General features: G+C 29.6%; 1 protein-coding gene and 1 long non-coding RNA gene across 3 annotated transcripts; both read right to left on the reverse strand.

The window, feature by feature from the left end:
- Positions 1–632: 632 nt before the first annotated feature.
- LOC139515687 (basal body-orientation factor 1-like) lies at positions 633–17,028 on the reverse strand. Of its 2 annotated transcripts, XM_071305340.1 has the most exons (11): positions 16,869–17,028; positions 11,662–11,781; positions 10,012–10,135; positions 9,520–9,729; positions 8,999–9,079; positions 8,758–8,828; positions 7,759–7,972; positions 6,734–7,005; positions 5,384–5,536; positions 2,166–2,342; positions 633–1,743 (listed from the first exon to the last, which is right to left on the reverse strand). In XM_071305340.1, the coding sequence occupies exons 1-11, from the start codon at positions 16,910–16,912 to the stop codon at positions 1,671–1,673; spliced, it is 1,539 nt and encodes a 512-aa protein (XP_071161441.1). In that variant the 5' UTR covers positions 16,913–17,028; the 3' UTR covers positions 633–1,670. The 2 variants fall into 2 exon arrangements, with proteins under 2 accessions (XP_071161441.1, XP_071161442.1); XM_071305341.1 differs by lacking the exons at positions 633–1,743; positions 2,166–2,342 and adding an exon at positions 4,571–4,604.
- Positions 14,986–16,592, reverse strand: LOC139514768 (uncharacterized). Its single transcript, XR_011662693.1, has 2 exons — positions 16,445–16,592; positions 14,986–15,172 (listed from the first exon to the last, which is right to left on the reverse strand). It is a non-coding gene; the product is annotated as an uncharacterized lncRNA (long non-coding RNA).
- Positions 17,029–17,141: the final 113 nt, after the last annotated feature.

Raw genomic sequence — 17,141 nt, forward strand, 5'->3', positions numbered from 1 at the left:
AATACTGTTAACCTTATTTGAGTTTTCAATGTATTATTGCCTAGTCAGTATATTTGAGGTTATTCCGTTAAAATGTATGTGGATCAGGTAAGAAGGGAAGTTTAATTATTGAATGTGGGTCATGGGTCTTTCTCAGTATGTGTTAATTACCCTTTACAAAATCATCTAAAAAAAGTTCTTGGTTGTAAGGATTTTTTGAGAGTCCTTTCCAACCCTCCAACATACATTTAAATGGAATACCCCTTATTTTCATCATTTGTTTTTGTTAATTGTACATGTATTTATTTCTTTTGGAGGGCAATCAAGATTTTTTACCTATGTTGAGTCTTTATTGTATTAGTGTCCAGTCAATATGTTTGTCTCATCATTTGTTTTGTTAACTTTATTAAATAAACATTTTTTTTATATTTCTAGTGTAGACAAATCAGAATGTTATGCAATTACTATAGTCTCTGTTGTCATATGAGGACATTATTAGGAGTAGAATATTACATCAAGTATGACATTTAAAAATCCCATAATCTGAAATGATGAACTAGGGAATTGGTAAACTTATAAATTACATCATCGATAGGTGTCTGACAAAGATATCAAGACATTTGTATGGGTGAAATAAATAAGTAAAACAAAGACAGAATTATATAATATGTTTATCACAGATTTCACATAAAAACAAAAATAAAATAGACATCTGATAAAAATAAAATTTTAAACTATCACATTTATCTAAGGCATAATTGTCATCATCACTATAGTAATTGTTTGGGACGGAATGTTGAAATCTAAAGAATAGGTACACAATAGCAATTCTTCTGGGCAAATCAATAATAATATGGCATTCACTTACATCAAGTAGATGTTCTTAATATAAAGGTAAAAGAGATGTCTCGAGGCAAAGTATCATTAAAAATGCCATCTTCTATGGGACTCTGGCAAATTTATAGTTATGTTAACAAAAATTAAAAGTTTTTAAAGTTCAGTTGACAAAAAAGATACAAAACAGTTACATTCATTCCTAAGTTTTACAGAAAATCTGCTCCATTTTACTGAACATTTCTCCACATTCAACTTTCATAATTAACATTACATAAAAAAGATATAAACCCAAACATTCACAATTTTTTTTATCACCTCTCAATGATGAAAAAAAAATGTTTTTCATCTTTGATTGTGTACAATTATAGTTATCTTCTTAATCTATGAGTATAGGATATTATTTTAGACAAGAAAAGGTACACATCAGTCACAATACCCAGGTTTAATTGGTAATATACAATCTTTTGATCTTTATGACCAAGGGAGATAACTTAAATCGTCACAGTTAAGCAAATATTTCATTGTTTCTCTTTCCCTCAAAAAAAATACCCAAAAAGTAACATAATATATTTTTGTTTTTATACCAAGTACTCAACTCCCATTCATCTTCCATACTATCCCCATACATTGACACAAAAGTAGATAAAAGGCATAACATTTGTATAAACAAGATTTTTATTACAGCATCCATCTTTATTTTCTCTCTTATGGTGTTCTTTTCTTTAAGAAACACTACAAATCTTTCTGTTCTATTTTTAAAAGATTGTATCAATACATCACTTCAATTTAAGATAGATAACATTGGTTCATAAAAAGCACAAGTCAGTAAATGTTCAGTAAATGATGTGTTCCTTTTAAGACCCAACCGGTTCAGCTTCTTCCATTCTAGTTTGTGTTAGGAATGTTTCATCTTTAGACTCGTCAGGCCTACAAAACATGGAGAAAAATTATCAAGACATTTATTAACCTTAGCATGAAGTGTGTAAATTAAAATGATTCTGGCAGTGTTTATAAAAAACATGATTAAAATCTAAGAATTGTCAGGCCTACAAAACAAGGAGAAAAATCATTTACAGAGTTATAACTTAATAAAGCAAAAGTTGAAAATGCAGTATATTGAGGAATCATGCAAAGATTTATTAAAAAAATAATGAATATCATTCTCAGAAATATTGTTGCTTGAATCAATTATATTTAAACGAAGTTGCTTTTGAATTACTTTTACAATTGACAGAAATGTAGACAGACAAAATCATTAAATCAGTAGAAAAATCATCAAGAAGAAGGCTTTTTATCAGTTTATCACAGTAGTGTGTGTTCCCCCTATTTTCATGATCAATATAACATACATTTGTCCCCCAGTGATACTGAGTTGTTGGCTTCTATCTATAGCAGGCAGTGGTGGTGCCTTGGGAAGATTTGGTGGTTTGGCACTGCCATTCATCCTGGCAAACAGATATCGCAGAACTTTTTCTTTCTGTTCCCATGTTAGATCACTGACATCGCATTTACCACCAATATCATACCTGTAGAGGGATTAAAGGGTTGAATTAGTTCATAGTTCAAATGCAAATGTGATATTTTGTTGAATTTTGAGGTAAAGTTCGATCTGAAATTGATGTTTTAAAGCTGCCTTATGTTGTAAGCTGTTTGTCTACAACCCTCAAACCAACTTAAAACTTGTAATAGTGTCATACTTTTTTAAGGAAAATTCACAGAAACTATCACAAGTTATTTTTTTTTCATCTTGGGTTATTTGCACTTACTATTAATACAGGTATGTTTTGTTTTCATGAATGCTTAATATAATTCCCAAAAGAAAACAGAATTTTCAGTATATAGAAAATGGAAATGAAGCACTAGCACCAAAACTGAATCACAGAAATTCAATTATAGTCCATAGTTCATAATGGATTTTCCTCTAAACACATTCCAACCAATTCCCCCCCCCCCCCCCAAAAAAAAAAAAAGAATAAATCAAATATCAAGACTTTCAGAATTTAGAAGTTACTAAAACACTTCTTCATTATGCTTTATCCATTTTTCAATAATTTGTAATAAAAGTAGTAAATATCAGAAAATTTCTATTGAAAACAACTTGTACTAGAATAGAGAATATATATAAAGGCAATGCAAACTACAGCATTTAGCTAACAATATATTAGTTAAATAAATCAAAATAAGTCCTGAGGTGATCTGCTTCCTTTCAAATAATATACTCAATGACTTTTCACCTAGTTTATTCCCTCCCGTCCCAATCTTTATCCTTTCCCATTGTTGACTTTCTGTTAGCCTTAATCAGTAAGCAAGAACACTACATGATAAACTTACTTGACTTTTTTCCTGATAATGATTGAAGAGAAGCACAAAGTAGAAAAAAGTTTAAAGATAATATATACTACAGATATCGTGCAATTATTTCTACATTTGAAGATAACAAACTACAGATATCGTGCAATTATTTCTACATTTGAAGATAACTAACTATAGATATCGTGCAATTATTTCTACATTTGAAGATAAGTAACAATTATTTCTAGGTTTGAAGGCAATATACTACAGATATCATGCATTTATTTTTACACATTACGTCAAAAGTCTTCCATATTTCATTTACTTTATTTTTCCATTTAAAAGGACCAAACAGATTAATACTTATATATAAATGCATATTTTCTTTTGCCAAATAAGTACACTTTAAATAATTTTCAATTGGGTAAACTAAGTTATCTATTTAATTACCAACAAAATAATTATTAACAGAAAATATAAACTAAAATTCTTGAATTCCATCAAATATCAGACAATTTTACAAAAAGGGATGAATATAACTTTTTATGAATATTAAAGATAAAATTGAGAAAAGAAACTACTACAAAATATATTCTCCTTGGAAGACTTTTGACTTGTCTCTAGTGAAGAAATTAAATATACCATTTCAAAATAAATCTTAGTTCATCTTATTATTAAAATATCATAAAACATATTTCTATTAATATATAAATTATCAGCTTTTAGTATTCAAATAAAATATGGTATATTTAATCGTAAACATGCATTTAAAATATATATAAAAGTATCAATATATATATATATATATATTTATATTTGTGATAAAAGTTTTGAACTATAAAGCAGCTTTTGATTTAAGAAATATTGAACTAATGAATTTTTATTTATGCACTGTGTACCCCAATTGTTAATGGATAGCAGTACAATTTCTGAGGAGTCAACTTATTTTATGTCCATCATTTATCTGTTGGAATGTATTCCCCAATTGAAGACAACATTTCTGCTAATGGTGCTACATTTGTGACTATAGCTAACATACAAAGTTCTACCTTTACAATGAAGTCACCGTGACTGTATCATATTTGAATACAGCTGAATATCAAATTCAACAATTCATTTATTTTTGCCAGCTTAGTCGGCAAAGTTTCTAATATAACACAGTAAGTTGTTCCTTTATATATCATTATGTGAAATTAAGATGATCAATAATACTAAAATGTGTGCCCCTTTTCTAACGCTAACAAATATGCAGATTTAAGGAATAAGAGCCAGAAATATATCAAGCAAAAAGATGTTTTCTCAGTGATGTTCCCAAATTTATCAAACAATTTCATACATTAAAGATTGTCTGCAGTATAAGAAAAGTGCAGTCCTAAAATATCCAGTGTGTAATCAATAAGGAGAACTTTTGTCCTGTGTTTACAAAATCAACCATATCCATGCAGACATATAAATAAATAACCACCAAACGACAAATCTATACATACACTATATTTCTGGATACAAATAAATCAAATAAAATAAATAGTTATACATTCTGTGAGATTATTAGGTAATACTTTCATATAAAATAGGAATACAAACAAAAATCTGAGTTGTTTTGCTTAAACAGGACAAAAAAAAAATAAGCAAATACAATGTACTGACAGTTTTTCACTTGGGGTAGTAAACAGTAAAATACCAAATTTGAAGATAACCGCTTTTTACAGTTGAATCATGTATGAAAGAACAGTACTGTAAATTTAGAAATGTTTGCATTGTTTTGTTATATTGAAAATTTTGATGGATTACAGGTAGTTTTCAGAAAAATAAAACACTGCTTTTTAAATTTGTCAACATCTATTTATGTTTATTAATTTCTGAAAACAAAATAATCAATCTGACATTTATGTCCTTTGTTTAGCAATCTCAATAATAAATGCATGTAAAACTTTCTGAACTCATCTGTTGTTTCAAATGTTGGGTTTGAGTGTTCCTGATCACAAATCCAGAAAACTTCCTTTAAAAGCAAAAAAACTTATTCCATACTATTTTCGTTTACACTATATGCCTCATATACCATTATTTCCATAAAGCTAGAGATTAAGTCAATATGTAAACTGAAAGTTATATATGCAATATAATTATTAGTTAGAGTTTGAATATAAAGAAAGTGCATAGTATGTAATCTAAATAGCTTCTTTGCGTATTAATTTTAGCAGAATAATTAATTCAGTATCTACTTATAAACTATAGAATATACTAATATAAGATATACATAATCTCTGGTACTTACATTTTTTCAGCAGCCTGTAAATCTGAGTACACGTTATTGGTACTCTGGTCTGACCTATTGAATGTCCTAATCCTTGGATAATCTCCCTTGCCACTGTAAGCATTTAACATTTTCTGTTGGTAAGCTTTCTGGGCATCTTGTCTGTATTGGGCTCTGAAATAATTCATATTGGAAAATTAACATTGGGTGTAAATTATAAAATGAGAGATTTTCAGTACTTTTAAAAAACTTTAAATTGACGTGACCATAACTTCTTGGTTGACAACCTTTACCTTAACCTTTAACCTGAGAATGTACTGTCTTCACACTATTACATTTTCCTGTTCAGTGAACTGTTAAATCAGGGTTGAAAGTGAAATTTGACATATAATTTTAAAAGTTAATCTATTAATGAACAAATGAAGTAAGGTTCAAGTTGATGTGATCACAACTTCATGATAAACAACAAATCTTATGCATGATATGGGACAGACGAATAGAAAAGAAAACATGATGCACCACTTTTCTATCAAAGGAGGGCATAAAAACTACTTTCCTCTAAAAGGCCAAGTTTTCTTTATACAGTGAATGTCAGAAAATTACAGCATTAAAGTTAAATAAAAATTATATTCGCTTAAAATAAATACACAAATCCATATCAATTTAAAATAACAAATACACTGTGATCCATTGTGACAAAGAACATAATAGTTATAACGTTCTTGTGAATTTACAATGATAAATGTGAATATTTTTTAAGTGATCTTAATTTCATGCAACTGTCAATATCTTGAAAAAGTTGGTATAAAAATAACACAATACTTCCATACTTACTGCTACAGATATAAAAATGCTACTTTAAAAAATATTGAACATACTATACTATATACATTTTATTATTAAATGATATCAATATGGTTGTTAAAATGTCACCTTTAAATGAGGTAAAATTACAATAAAAACGTGGGTGTACATGATGTATATGACCTACTTTGAGATGAAATTATCTCCCTTGGCAAGACAGTGATCGATATTCATATTTACATAGCCAGATGTTAATTTTTGCAACTGCATACCAAATATCACAGACTTATGATAAGAGATAAGAGATACTTGTTTAGCTTTCTTTATGATAAATGCTACAAATGTTCACAGACAACAGAATACAGTTGAAAAGATGGAACTAAATAATCTTTTTGAAATGAGGACCCAATATTGATATAACTGCATATCACTTTTTAAATTGACATATACAATCACAAACTTTGACAATATTTTCTAAGAAACCCATTGTCCATGTTAATAATGCTGGATATTCCTAGTATAATAATAACATTACTTCTGACTTAAGTCAGAGATATAACTACTTACTGATTAGCATTTATTTCCATTCGTACTTGTTCTAATGACTCTAAGAAGAACCGTTCTAACTCTGTTCTCTGGTCCAGAATATTTTTGGCTAATCGTTTCACTTTGTTCATTTCTTTATTTTTCAGTTCGATCACACGTTGTAATTTAGCTATCTCTATTTTAGAAGCTTCGTTTTCTATTCTTGATCTGGTTAATATGTCTTTCCTCGTAGTGTCAAACTCTCTAGACATGTGACTCAGTGATTTCTCTAATAATTCCACCTTTTCTTGTAACTAAAATGAAGATATGTTCTGAATTAGAATTTTGAAATGTTACTTCTAGTAAAGTAAAGAACAATTGAAAAATAATCCTCCACATTTACTAGTATGTAAAAGTTAGTTTAATACATGGTATCAAATATGTATAAAATGAAGAAAAATGTACTGGTCATTTCTAATATCTCAGGAATTTAATATTGAGGAGATACCTACCAGTTTGAGGGGAGATAATAAAAGGCACACAATTTAATGATTTTGGTTACTATTACAAAATGATGCAACTTTTCTATTATTAGGCTGTTCAAAATTGTTTTCTATCAATATTGTATACTAACAAACAGAATGAAATTATGAATTCAGGTTTTTTGTTTTAATGCTTGGATCATGTTCTTAAAAAATGAAAGCTAGATGGCATATTTGGGTTTTGGAAATCTAGAAATATACCAAATTAAAAAAATGTCACATTCCCATATTTTCTAATAAACTATCATTATAAAACTTCAACTAAATATCATTAAATGATTGTGATGTTCATTCAGCCATTTTTTTCTCATTTAATATATATAGTAAAACATTAATTTCTGGATAGTTTTTTTAATTCAGAAAGTTTTGTTCCTTGACAAGTCAGGAATATGAAAGTTGTTTAATTGAATAATTCCATTCGTTTGATATGTTTGAGCTTTTGTTTTTGTAATAAGGGACTGTCCTTTTTTTAATTTTTCTTGGACTTTGATATTTTGGTTATTTGACTTCTTCGCCAATTATTACCTCTCTGATCTGTTCTTTCTGTTGTTTAACTTGAGTAACTTTCTCCTGAACCAACATATCATTTAATTCTTTATCTCCTTTCAAACTTTCATTTTCTTCGTCTAACCTGGCTACTTTCTTCTTCAGTACTTCTCCTTCTTTCATGTGATAGTTCAGAGCCTCTGATAATCTTACATTCTCCTTGTACACCGATTTTGTTGTTTCATCTAAATTACTATAAAAATCAGATACATATAGAATTAATAATCATTTCTATTAGTTACAGATACAACCTTCTTAATTCTATTGGCGGTCAATTTCATATACAGAAAAAAACAGAGTGGCCAGTGAAAACCATCATTTATCTTTTGCATATTTGAAAACAAATTTGAGTACACCAGTATGTCCATAGTTTGCCCCATAGTTAATATAGATTGTAGTTTTCTGGCAAATCATTTCAGTATTTTGAACTTTTAAGGTGGTACCTAACACTACAGGGAGATAACTCTGTAAAATCAGCTGAACATTTTAATTACGTTGCATTGTTAAGAGAATATTAAGTTTCTCAATGATCAAAATTAGTGTTTGTCAAACTGCTATATAACCAGTGTAATTTTTCTGATAAAATGGTTGGTTCACATTTTTTGAAATTTTGAAATTTTTATCAAAGGGTCATAGTAAATACTTTGTCAAAATTTTATGAAAATTAAACGAGCCAAATTGATTTTAATGAAAGTGTTAGGTCCCACCTTAATTATAAAAAAAGAAGATGTGGTATGATTGCCAATGAGACGACTGTCCCCCAGAGACCAAATGACGTAGATATCTTTGCCTGTTATAGTAAATTGTTGATTCTTTTTGTATAACCCTTCATCTGGGTTCTTCAATGCAAATATGAAGTTTTATCAGTGTCTTTAGTAAATAATGAAACATGAATATTACATAGGTTTAATTGCACACATCTATTGCTGTAATTAAACGGCTGAATACAACATAAACTATCACTGTAAATATACATACGCAATAGCTTCTGTGTGTGCTCTTTCTGCTAATTCAGCTATCTTTTGATTGGCTTCTTGTTGTAACCTCATCTGAAAAGTTAACCAAGTTTGAATTAAAAGTTGTTTCCCTCCCATCAATAGATGATTCAAATTCAATTATGATGATCAGGCAGGTGTTTTTTTTATTGATAAAAGAGAATATGATTCCTGATTTTACAGATCTTGTATATTTTTCATTAAAGTAGGTTTTTCAGACATACCTTTTCTTCAAAGAATTTCTGTTCCATTCTAGCCAATGTGCCTTTGTGGTCTCTGTTGGCATTATGCATATCATTTTTAATCTGAAAAAAAAATTACATCTAACTAAGAATGCATAATTATACATTTTATTATAAATTCTACTCTAAAACTCTTCAGTCATAAATTAGAATGATAATTACTGATTACAATGCAGGCAGACACAGTTTTTTTTAGTAATAAGACAAAGGCGTCTAAAATAAATTAACACTAAAATTGAAAACTAAATATAACAGACAGTAAGACATTTCCATTACATATTTTTGTTTTATATCAGTGTAAAAAATCAGCAATAATTTTTGGATAAAACTTATTATGGTCAAACACTAAATTTCTGGTTTTATTATGGGTTCTAAAATTACAATCTGTATACGTTTAATCATTTTATTAAATACTAAAAATAATATAACTGCAATTGAAGAACTGACAGCATATTTAAACTTTAGTAATATTCACAGTTTTGAACATTCAAATAAAAACTTACATTGTCTAATTCCCTCATCATAGATGTTTTCTGTTTCTGGAAATCAGTCACCATTTTAAGTTCGCTCCTCATAACATGTACTTCCTGTGTTCGTTCTTCAAGTTTTTCTTCCAGCTCATTTATTTGTTTACTGAAACCTTCCACAATGTTTTCTTTCTCTTTTCTATGTTCTTTTTTAACCTCACGAATGGACTGTTGCATTTTCTCCATCTGAAATATGTTATACAACACATTATTATATTTTATAGTAATCAATAAACTCAATTATATTTGTTAAAGACTCAAATTTGATAGCAGTGAAAATTTTAGGCGCATTGAAGTCATAACCTGAGACGGCATGTTTAACACCTAGGTTGTAAAGTCATTAATATTAAAAATAACTGACCACAGTTTATATAGAATTTGCACAAATAACTCACCAGAGTTTATATAAAATGTATATTATACACACTTATAGCAGGTATAGTGAATTTGTACAAGTAATTAACTGACCTGGTTATTCTTTTTCTCTTCATTTTGTTGCAGCAGTGTAAATATTTCAATAGATTCCTGTTCATTCTGTACCATAGAACTTTGAAGCTGATCATTCTCTAACATAAGTTTCTTAGCATGTTCCCTGAAAAATAATCATGCAAGCATTAATCTTACTGTAAAACAAAAAATGGTCTTTCAACTTCAACCATAAAACCTTTTGACAATCTTTGGGGAATACTTTGGATTCTTTTTTATTCACAGGGTCAGGGTTCTTGCTAGGGATTTTTGAAGGGTAGTCCAGGGACTCATCATTTTTAGCCATGATGAGTCCAACAAGAAGAAAATATCTAATTGCAATATGAATATAATGTAATATTTTAGTCTCCATTTCCTAACAGAGCAATGAATTAAATTCAGATCTCTTTTAAACTTTTGTTATAAAATGATGATATTTGTGTTTAACTGTGTTCAGTTTATACAAAATATTTCAATCTTGCTGCATCTGTGGACTCACCAGTTTTGAAAATAGTGACTCCAGACAGAGTTTGATGAGTCCAGGACTCATGGACTCGCCTTAGTGACAACCCTGAGGGTACTATTTATTTTTATGCCCCATTTATGGACATTATGTTTTCTGGTCTGTACGCCCATCCTTTCATTTGTTCGTCTGTCCTGCTTCAGGTTAAAGTTTTTGATGAAGTTGAAGTCCAATCAACTTGAAAATTAGTATACATGTTCCTTATGATATGATCTTTCCAATTTTAATGCCAAATAACAGTTTTAACCCCATTTTCACAGTCCACTGAACATAGAAAATGATAATGCAGAAGGGGCATCCGTGTACTAGGGACATATTCTTGTTATTTTGTAGGTCAAAATGAATCTTTACTAAAAAAAAACTTGAAAATTCTATTTTCTATAGCCTTTTACCAAAATTTCTTATACATGTAACCTTGAAATCAAGTATTCATGAAAATGATTTTTTTCAACATGGTTTGCACAAGGTGTTTTTGTAATTTTTTGTTTGCTGATGTTGAGTAAACGGGGTTTATATTCCTAGTAAATAATAACACACTCTGTGTATCACTCACATTATCAAAAGCATTTACTATTGAAAACACTAAGAAGGATTTTTACCTGAATCATCCTGAATATGCATGTATATATTCAATAAGTATAAACATGATAAAAATGTTCAATTTCTTTTTTACATTAAAAGTTGCAAATTCTTCAGGCATCATTTTATACATAAATCAGGCTGTTAGTTTTCTAGTTTAAATTGTTTAACATTTGTCATTTTGAGCCTTGTATAGCTGAATATGAGGTACATGTATTGGTTTTGGTCATTTTTGAATGTACAGTGACCTATAGTTGCTAATGTCTGTGTCATTTGGGCCTGTGTGGAAGGTTGTCTCATTGAGATTCATACCATGTCTTCTTTTTTTCATAAGCTAGTTTTAGATTGTTTTGCCTTTTGGTTGTTCTGTTTGTATTTTTTGCTTTTAAACCTTTTTGTCTTGAGAGCATAATATAAAGATATATAGTTATTTCCAAGACATGACTTTCATGACTTTCATGATTGTGTCATGTGCTAGGAAACTATATCATTATTGTTAAAGATATTATTCTGCTTTGTATATCTTTGCTTCCCATAATTGTAATAATCACCTGTATTCTCCTTTTGCAGTCTCTGCTATGTCTAGTTTGGCTTCCCATACTTTCGAATTTGCTACAGCTAACTTTGCTACTGATTCTTGCTTTTTTGCTCCCTTCTTTCCCCCCTTCTTTCTGTAAAAAGAAGATTTATAATTAGAAAAGAATTAATAAATATGTCATGCAGTGAAAGCAATATACTAGTAAAACCTAAACTATTAATTTCTTATTTACTCCCTATTACCGGGTATATATCTTTTCTGCAATTAGAGAATGATAATTGTAAATCAATCATACTTTGGAGATGTCTGTATGTCTGAGCAGATTTCTCAGGATTCAGTATGGCTGAGCATGAAGCTTTAAATTTAATGACTAAGTTGTTGAAATATTGCTAATTTCTTTAATTTTTTAGAGTAGTTAAACTATCAATTTTAAAGTCAGAGCCTCGGCGAGTACTTTAAAATTTATAATTTAACTATCGAGATTGGATAAATTTGATAATCCACGAGTATCTGTTTCTCTAATGATTAAAAAATATTTTTTCTTTTTTTGTTAAACGAAATCCCCTTTGAGTGCCTTTCACAAATTCACATTCCACGAAGTTGTTGATTTCATTAACACCTGTTAGCACATTTTGATTCATCAAGTAAGCTATAAAGGTTATGACCCTTAAAATCATCCAATCATCTTTTGAGATCACCTGCAACCACACGTTGATTAAATTTTTTCATACAATGGGTTCAGAAAGGGATAAATTTCCATAGAATTAGAGAAGTGTTGTTACAAATGTATTCATTTGATGGGTTGTCCACAACCTGTTATTATCACCATAATCGGTCATCCCACTGTCTATATCAATCTGCTCAGCTCTTAATATTATTACAAATCTCTGCTTTGTGATGTCAAATACATTGACCTGGTCTTATTAACTTTGACCTGAACATATCAGCGACGTCATAATGTACACGTATGAACTGATGTTGATACTTTTAACCCAAACTTATCATATCATCTTCTTGATTGCTGGTGAAACGAAAAAATCACTTGTTTTTCTCATGCAAAATATGCAAATACAACCTGATAAATCTATAATCTAGTTGTCTGCATATTTGTAAGGGGAAGAAATCCCCAATTACAGTAGAAAAAAAAAATCAATAAAAAAAATCTTCTATTAATGAACATAAAATTTAAAAAAAAAATCCAGACTTTTTTTATTTAAGTCATAACTTAAATAACATCACAACTAAATCCCTAACAACAGAACCAAAATCGGAAACGTTACGGTATTTCCGTTTCTTTTTTTTTACAAATATGTAAGCAGGAACATATATATTAACGGGACTTGACACTACCTAATTATCGCCGATTTCCTTGTCGTGAATTTAATAATAAATGACACGATACGGAAACGGACATGGTATAAATTCGTATTCCAATTATGGTCGATAATTAACGGCTCTACATTTCCTATTCGAAACAGCTCAAAAACTATTGGTTTGGAAACTTGTTTTTCTTTATTCATTGAAATAGGAATATAATGAATCACTATTATAAATATACAATATAATAAAAAAGAGAAATATTGGATTAAAAACGGCAAATTATTGTTATAATCGTCTCCTTTTTTCAAAATCAAATAAATAAAAAGTTTTTTAACAAGTTTTTTTTTTATAAATTAAAAACAAACCTCTTCTAGAAAATCTTGAGAAAATAGCTTTTTTGTTCTTAAATGATTTATTTTAGTTTCCATATTAAAATAGAAAGCCTTGGATAATTCTTTTAAATAAGGAAGCATAGTGAAATAATTACAAAATTACTTGTTTATACAAGTCCTCATTAAACTTAAGGTTCCAATATGAATAATTGTTTTTATTAAACTGCTTTTTAGCTGATTAAAATGTAATTTCGAATTTGATTGCGGATCAAAAGATTTGATTAACGCAATTAAAACAAATATCATCCTAATTAAAAATGATGAAAATATTATGAAAAACAACCCAAGCCGACCGAGAAAACTTGCTTTGATCATGATTCCTCAACATTCATGACAAAATACACACAAGCCCACAACATGAGAATGAAGTTTGTAAATCCAAATCATTCATTTGCTAACCATGTACGACAAAGAGAACTTCTTATCTTGGTCTGATGGTCTGCCTCTTTTCTGGTTAGGCTGATGCCTTAAGAAAGTTTATTGCTATAGCAAGCTATAGCAAACTTTCCAAAAACCCACAGAAGAAGAAAAAAGAGAACTTCTCTTCTCGGTCTGATGATATGGACTTTGATGGTTTACTAGAATGCTAAACAGAGTCTGACACTGCTGAGTTTTTCAGATGAAGAGTTTAAACCTTTAGCTGCCAAAAAGTCTAAAATTGCAATAACAACACCATGTCAGCCTAGCCAACTGAACACACCCTGTTATCAGTGTCCAGATTGTGATAAGACGTAAAAGTCAATTGCTGGGTTTAGAGGTCATGTACGACAAAAAGATTGGCATTACAAGAATAAAAGGAATTTTCTTCTATTCACACCTATATTAATATGTCTTCTTTTCTCGTCTTTTTAGAAAAGAAGACATATTAATATATATATATATATTGCAGTGCTTTAAAAACATAATGATACCAGATGTGGAATGATTGCACATGAGCTTACTTTCATTTTTTGATAAGATTGTGCAAGCTTTTCGCACTTTTTCTAGTTCCTAAATATAAACATAAATTTTCCGAAAAAGGTGTAGATTTTGTCGTGCTTGAAAGACAGATTATCAATTGCAATGCGAATGCTTAAGAATGTTTTTTTTTTGTCAGTGCATATTTTAGTATGGAAAACCTTAAACCTCAATCATGACCAGTTCTTTTGTATATATATTTTAAGTCTTCATATCAATTGTATCCTAGTTAGATTGAATAACTATAACAAGTATTTTCCCATGTTTAACCCGCCACATTCTGTATGTATGTGCCTGTCCCAAGTCAAGAGACTGGGTTCAGTGGTTTTCGTTTGTAACATATATGTATAACATGTATAACATATTTGTTTTTCAATGATATTTTTTACATAAATAAGGCCGTTAGTTTTGTCGTTTGAATTGTTTTACATTGTCTTATCAGGGCCTTTTATAGCTGACTATGCGGTATGGGCTTTGCTCATTGTTGAAGGCCGTATGGTGACCTATAGTTGTTAATGTCTGTGTCATTTTGGTCTTTTGTGGATAGTTGTCTCATTGGCAATCAATAATTTAACTGCTATAATTCTTGCAATGATTGATTAACGTTTTCTATTTGTGACGATACCAATTAGACTTTTTATTAATAATGAAATAAATAACAAACAAACTTATATATTGATATGCTCTCTTTAATAGAGAAAGGATCGCATTGGTAGATAATATAATGTTCGATATTTTTATATGTCTCATCTTGCTCAATAAGGAAAGCTTGTGTCTGAACACTGCTTATATCACATAATACTGTCAATTCAGTGATGGCCCAAAAAACTGTATCTGTATGAACTGTATACGTATCTGCAATAAAAATTATAATTTTACTAAATTGATAAAATATAAATTGGGAATGTGTCCATAGGGCACAAATTATACCCCTGCTGCAAAGCTTCAAAAATTCAAACTAAACCTAAACTATTATCATGATTATATATTTACTTTTGAACACATATACATATATTCATATTAAAGTTTAGGAAATGTGTCATTATACTTGAAAAATGAAGATTTATTTAATATTAATCATGCAAAAATAATATTTCTTGGCACCATGAAGCCATTTAGGTGCCAAGCCACTTTGACATTTTGTTTTTTTAACAATAATTTGATCATCTTTAATTTTTTTTTTGATAAATTTTGTTTACAAAGTTTGTTTATATACAATAGTTCAAGTATAATACAAAAATATTTTTTGTATAAATAAGCGTCTTTTATTCAAAGAAAATAATCAGAAAAAAATAATTGTGACTTCCTGTCCTACATTCGCTTCGTACACCCTCATAAGCCACCTCTAAATTTTGTGAAGAAATGATGCATTTATGATCTTAAACTTTGAAAAAAATGGGACAAATAAAGGTTGCAATACTTATATATTATAAATAAAAAAATAGTGTTACTGTTGTAAAATAATGACATTTTTCTGTGTGTTTGTGTGTGTGTGTGTGTGTGTGTGTGTGTGTGTGTGGGGGGGGGGGGGGGGGGGGATGATGGAGATTAAATAAGGTACACCTTGGAATAGTATAATATAATAATATATATATGTTCCTGGGTACACAGACTGGCCAGATAAGGACCAAAAAAGGCAAAATTGATGACTCGATATTTCTTTTAATATCAATAAAATGTCATTAAAACTAAGTTACACGGGATGCTAGTGTATCAAACTTGTAATCTGCAACATTTTTTTTGTAATAATTGCATTCATTTAATCACAATACGTTGGACAATGCAAGAGGGGGGATAATAAAAATGGTGCCAATGGCATTTCGGAATGAGACCGCGAATGATGACTGATTTCTTTATCAATACCAATAAAATAACATCCAAACTACATGAAACGTGAAGCTAGTGTACTAAACTTGCAAACTGTCGCTTCAAATTTGTCATGATCGCCTTTTTTTCATCACAAAACGTTGGGCAATGCAATCGGATAATACAAAAAAAATGGCACCAGTAGCATTTTTCAATGATCGTGAATTTGGCCAACGTAATAAAACACTTTACATAGAATAAATCACTTTCATATTAGTTACTTCATGTGAAAAAATATATCTTCTTTATGCTTAAACTTACCAACTCATTAAAGTTGTTGAACGTGTGGAATTATGTGGATGATTCATTGGCAGTCACGATAGCTTTCAGTCCGACGCTTCCAGTCTCCATTAATCTCGCGAAGTCTCGTGACGTACGGGAGTGAAATAACTTTATACTGAAATGCGTACGAGATTCATTTCCCGTTATAGTGATATACTGTTCCCAGATGTAAGTTACAAAAAAATAATTCATACAGACTTCGTCCCCATTTACAGGTAATGCCTGCCTCATATTATTTACAACGTCAAAATGCAGACCACCTGAAAACAGGTACTAATCATGCATCAGGGTGATATAATTTACAGCCTTTAGTCGTTATATAGTCTTTAGCTGACCTACTTTCAATTTGTTTATGTATTCAGTCTTGTTTAGAAAGACTATTAGTGTGTAAAAAGCTATATACCCCTTGCCCTTCTTCCCCTTTCCTTTCTTTCCCTTCTTTGGCATTATGATGATATATAGTTCGTAGCTAAATTAAAAGGAATGCAGATCTTTTGCTTAAATCCCAAATTTCCAAATGGACTACATGATCGCCGCCATCTTGTTGACAATGTTATGGTTACAGTGGATCTCGTCAAACGAGATAAATCTATACTTGTAACAAATGAGTTATGATACTTTTTAAGAATGGTTAAAATAAGATGATAATTTAAAAATATATTTGTAATAAAAAACA

Source organism: Mytilus edulis, chromosome 3, assembly GCF_963676685.1.
Source record: "Mytilus edulis chromosome 3, xbMytEdul2.2, whole genome shotgun sequence".
Taxonomy (NCBI): domain Eukaryota; kingdom Metazoa; phylum Mollusca; class Bivalvia; order Mytilida; family Mytilidae; genus Mytilus; species Mytilus edulis.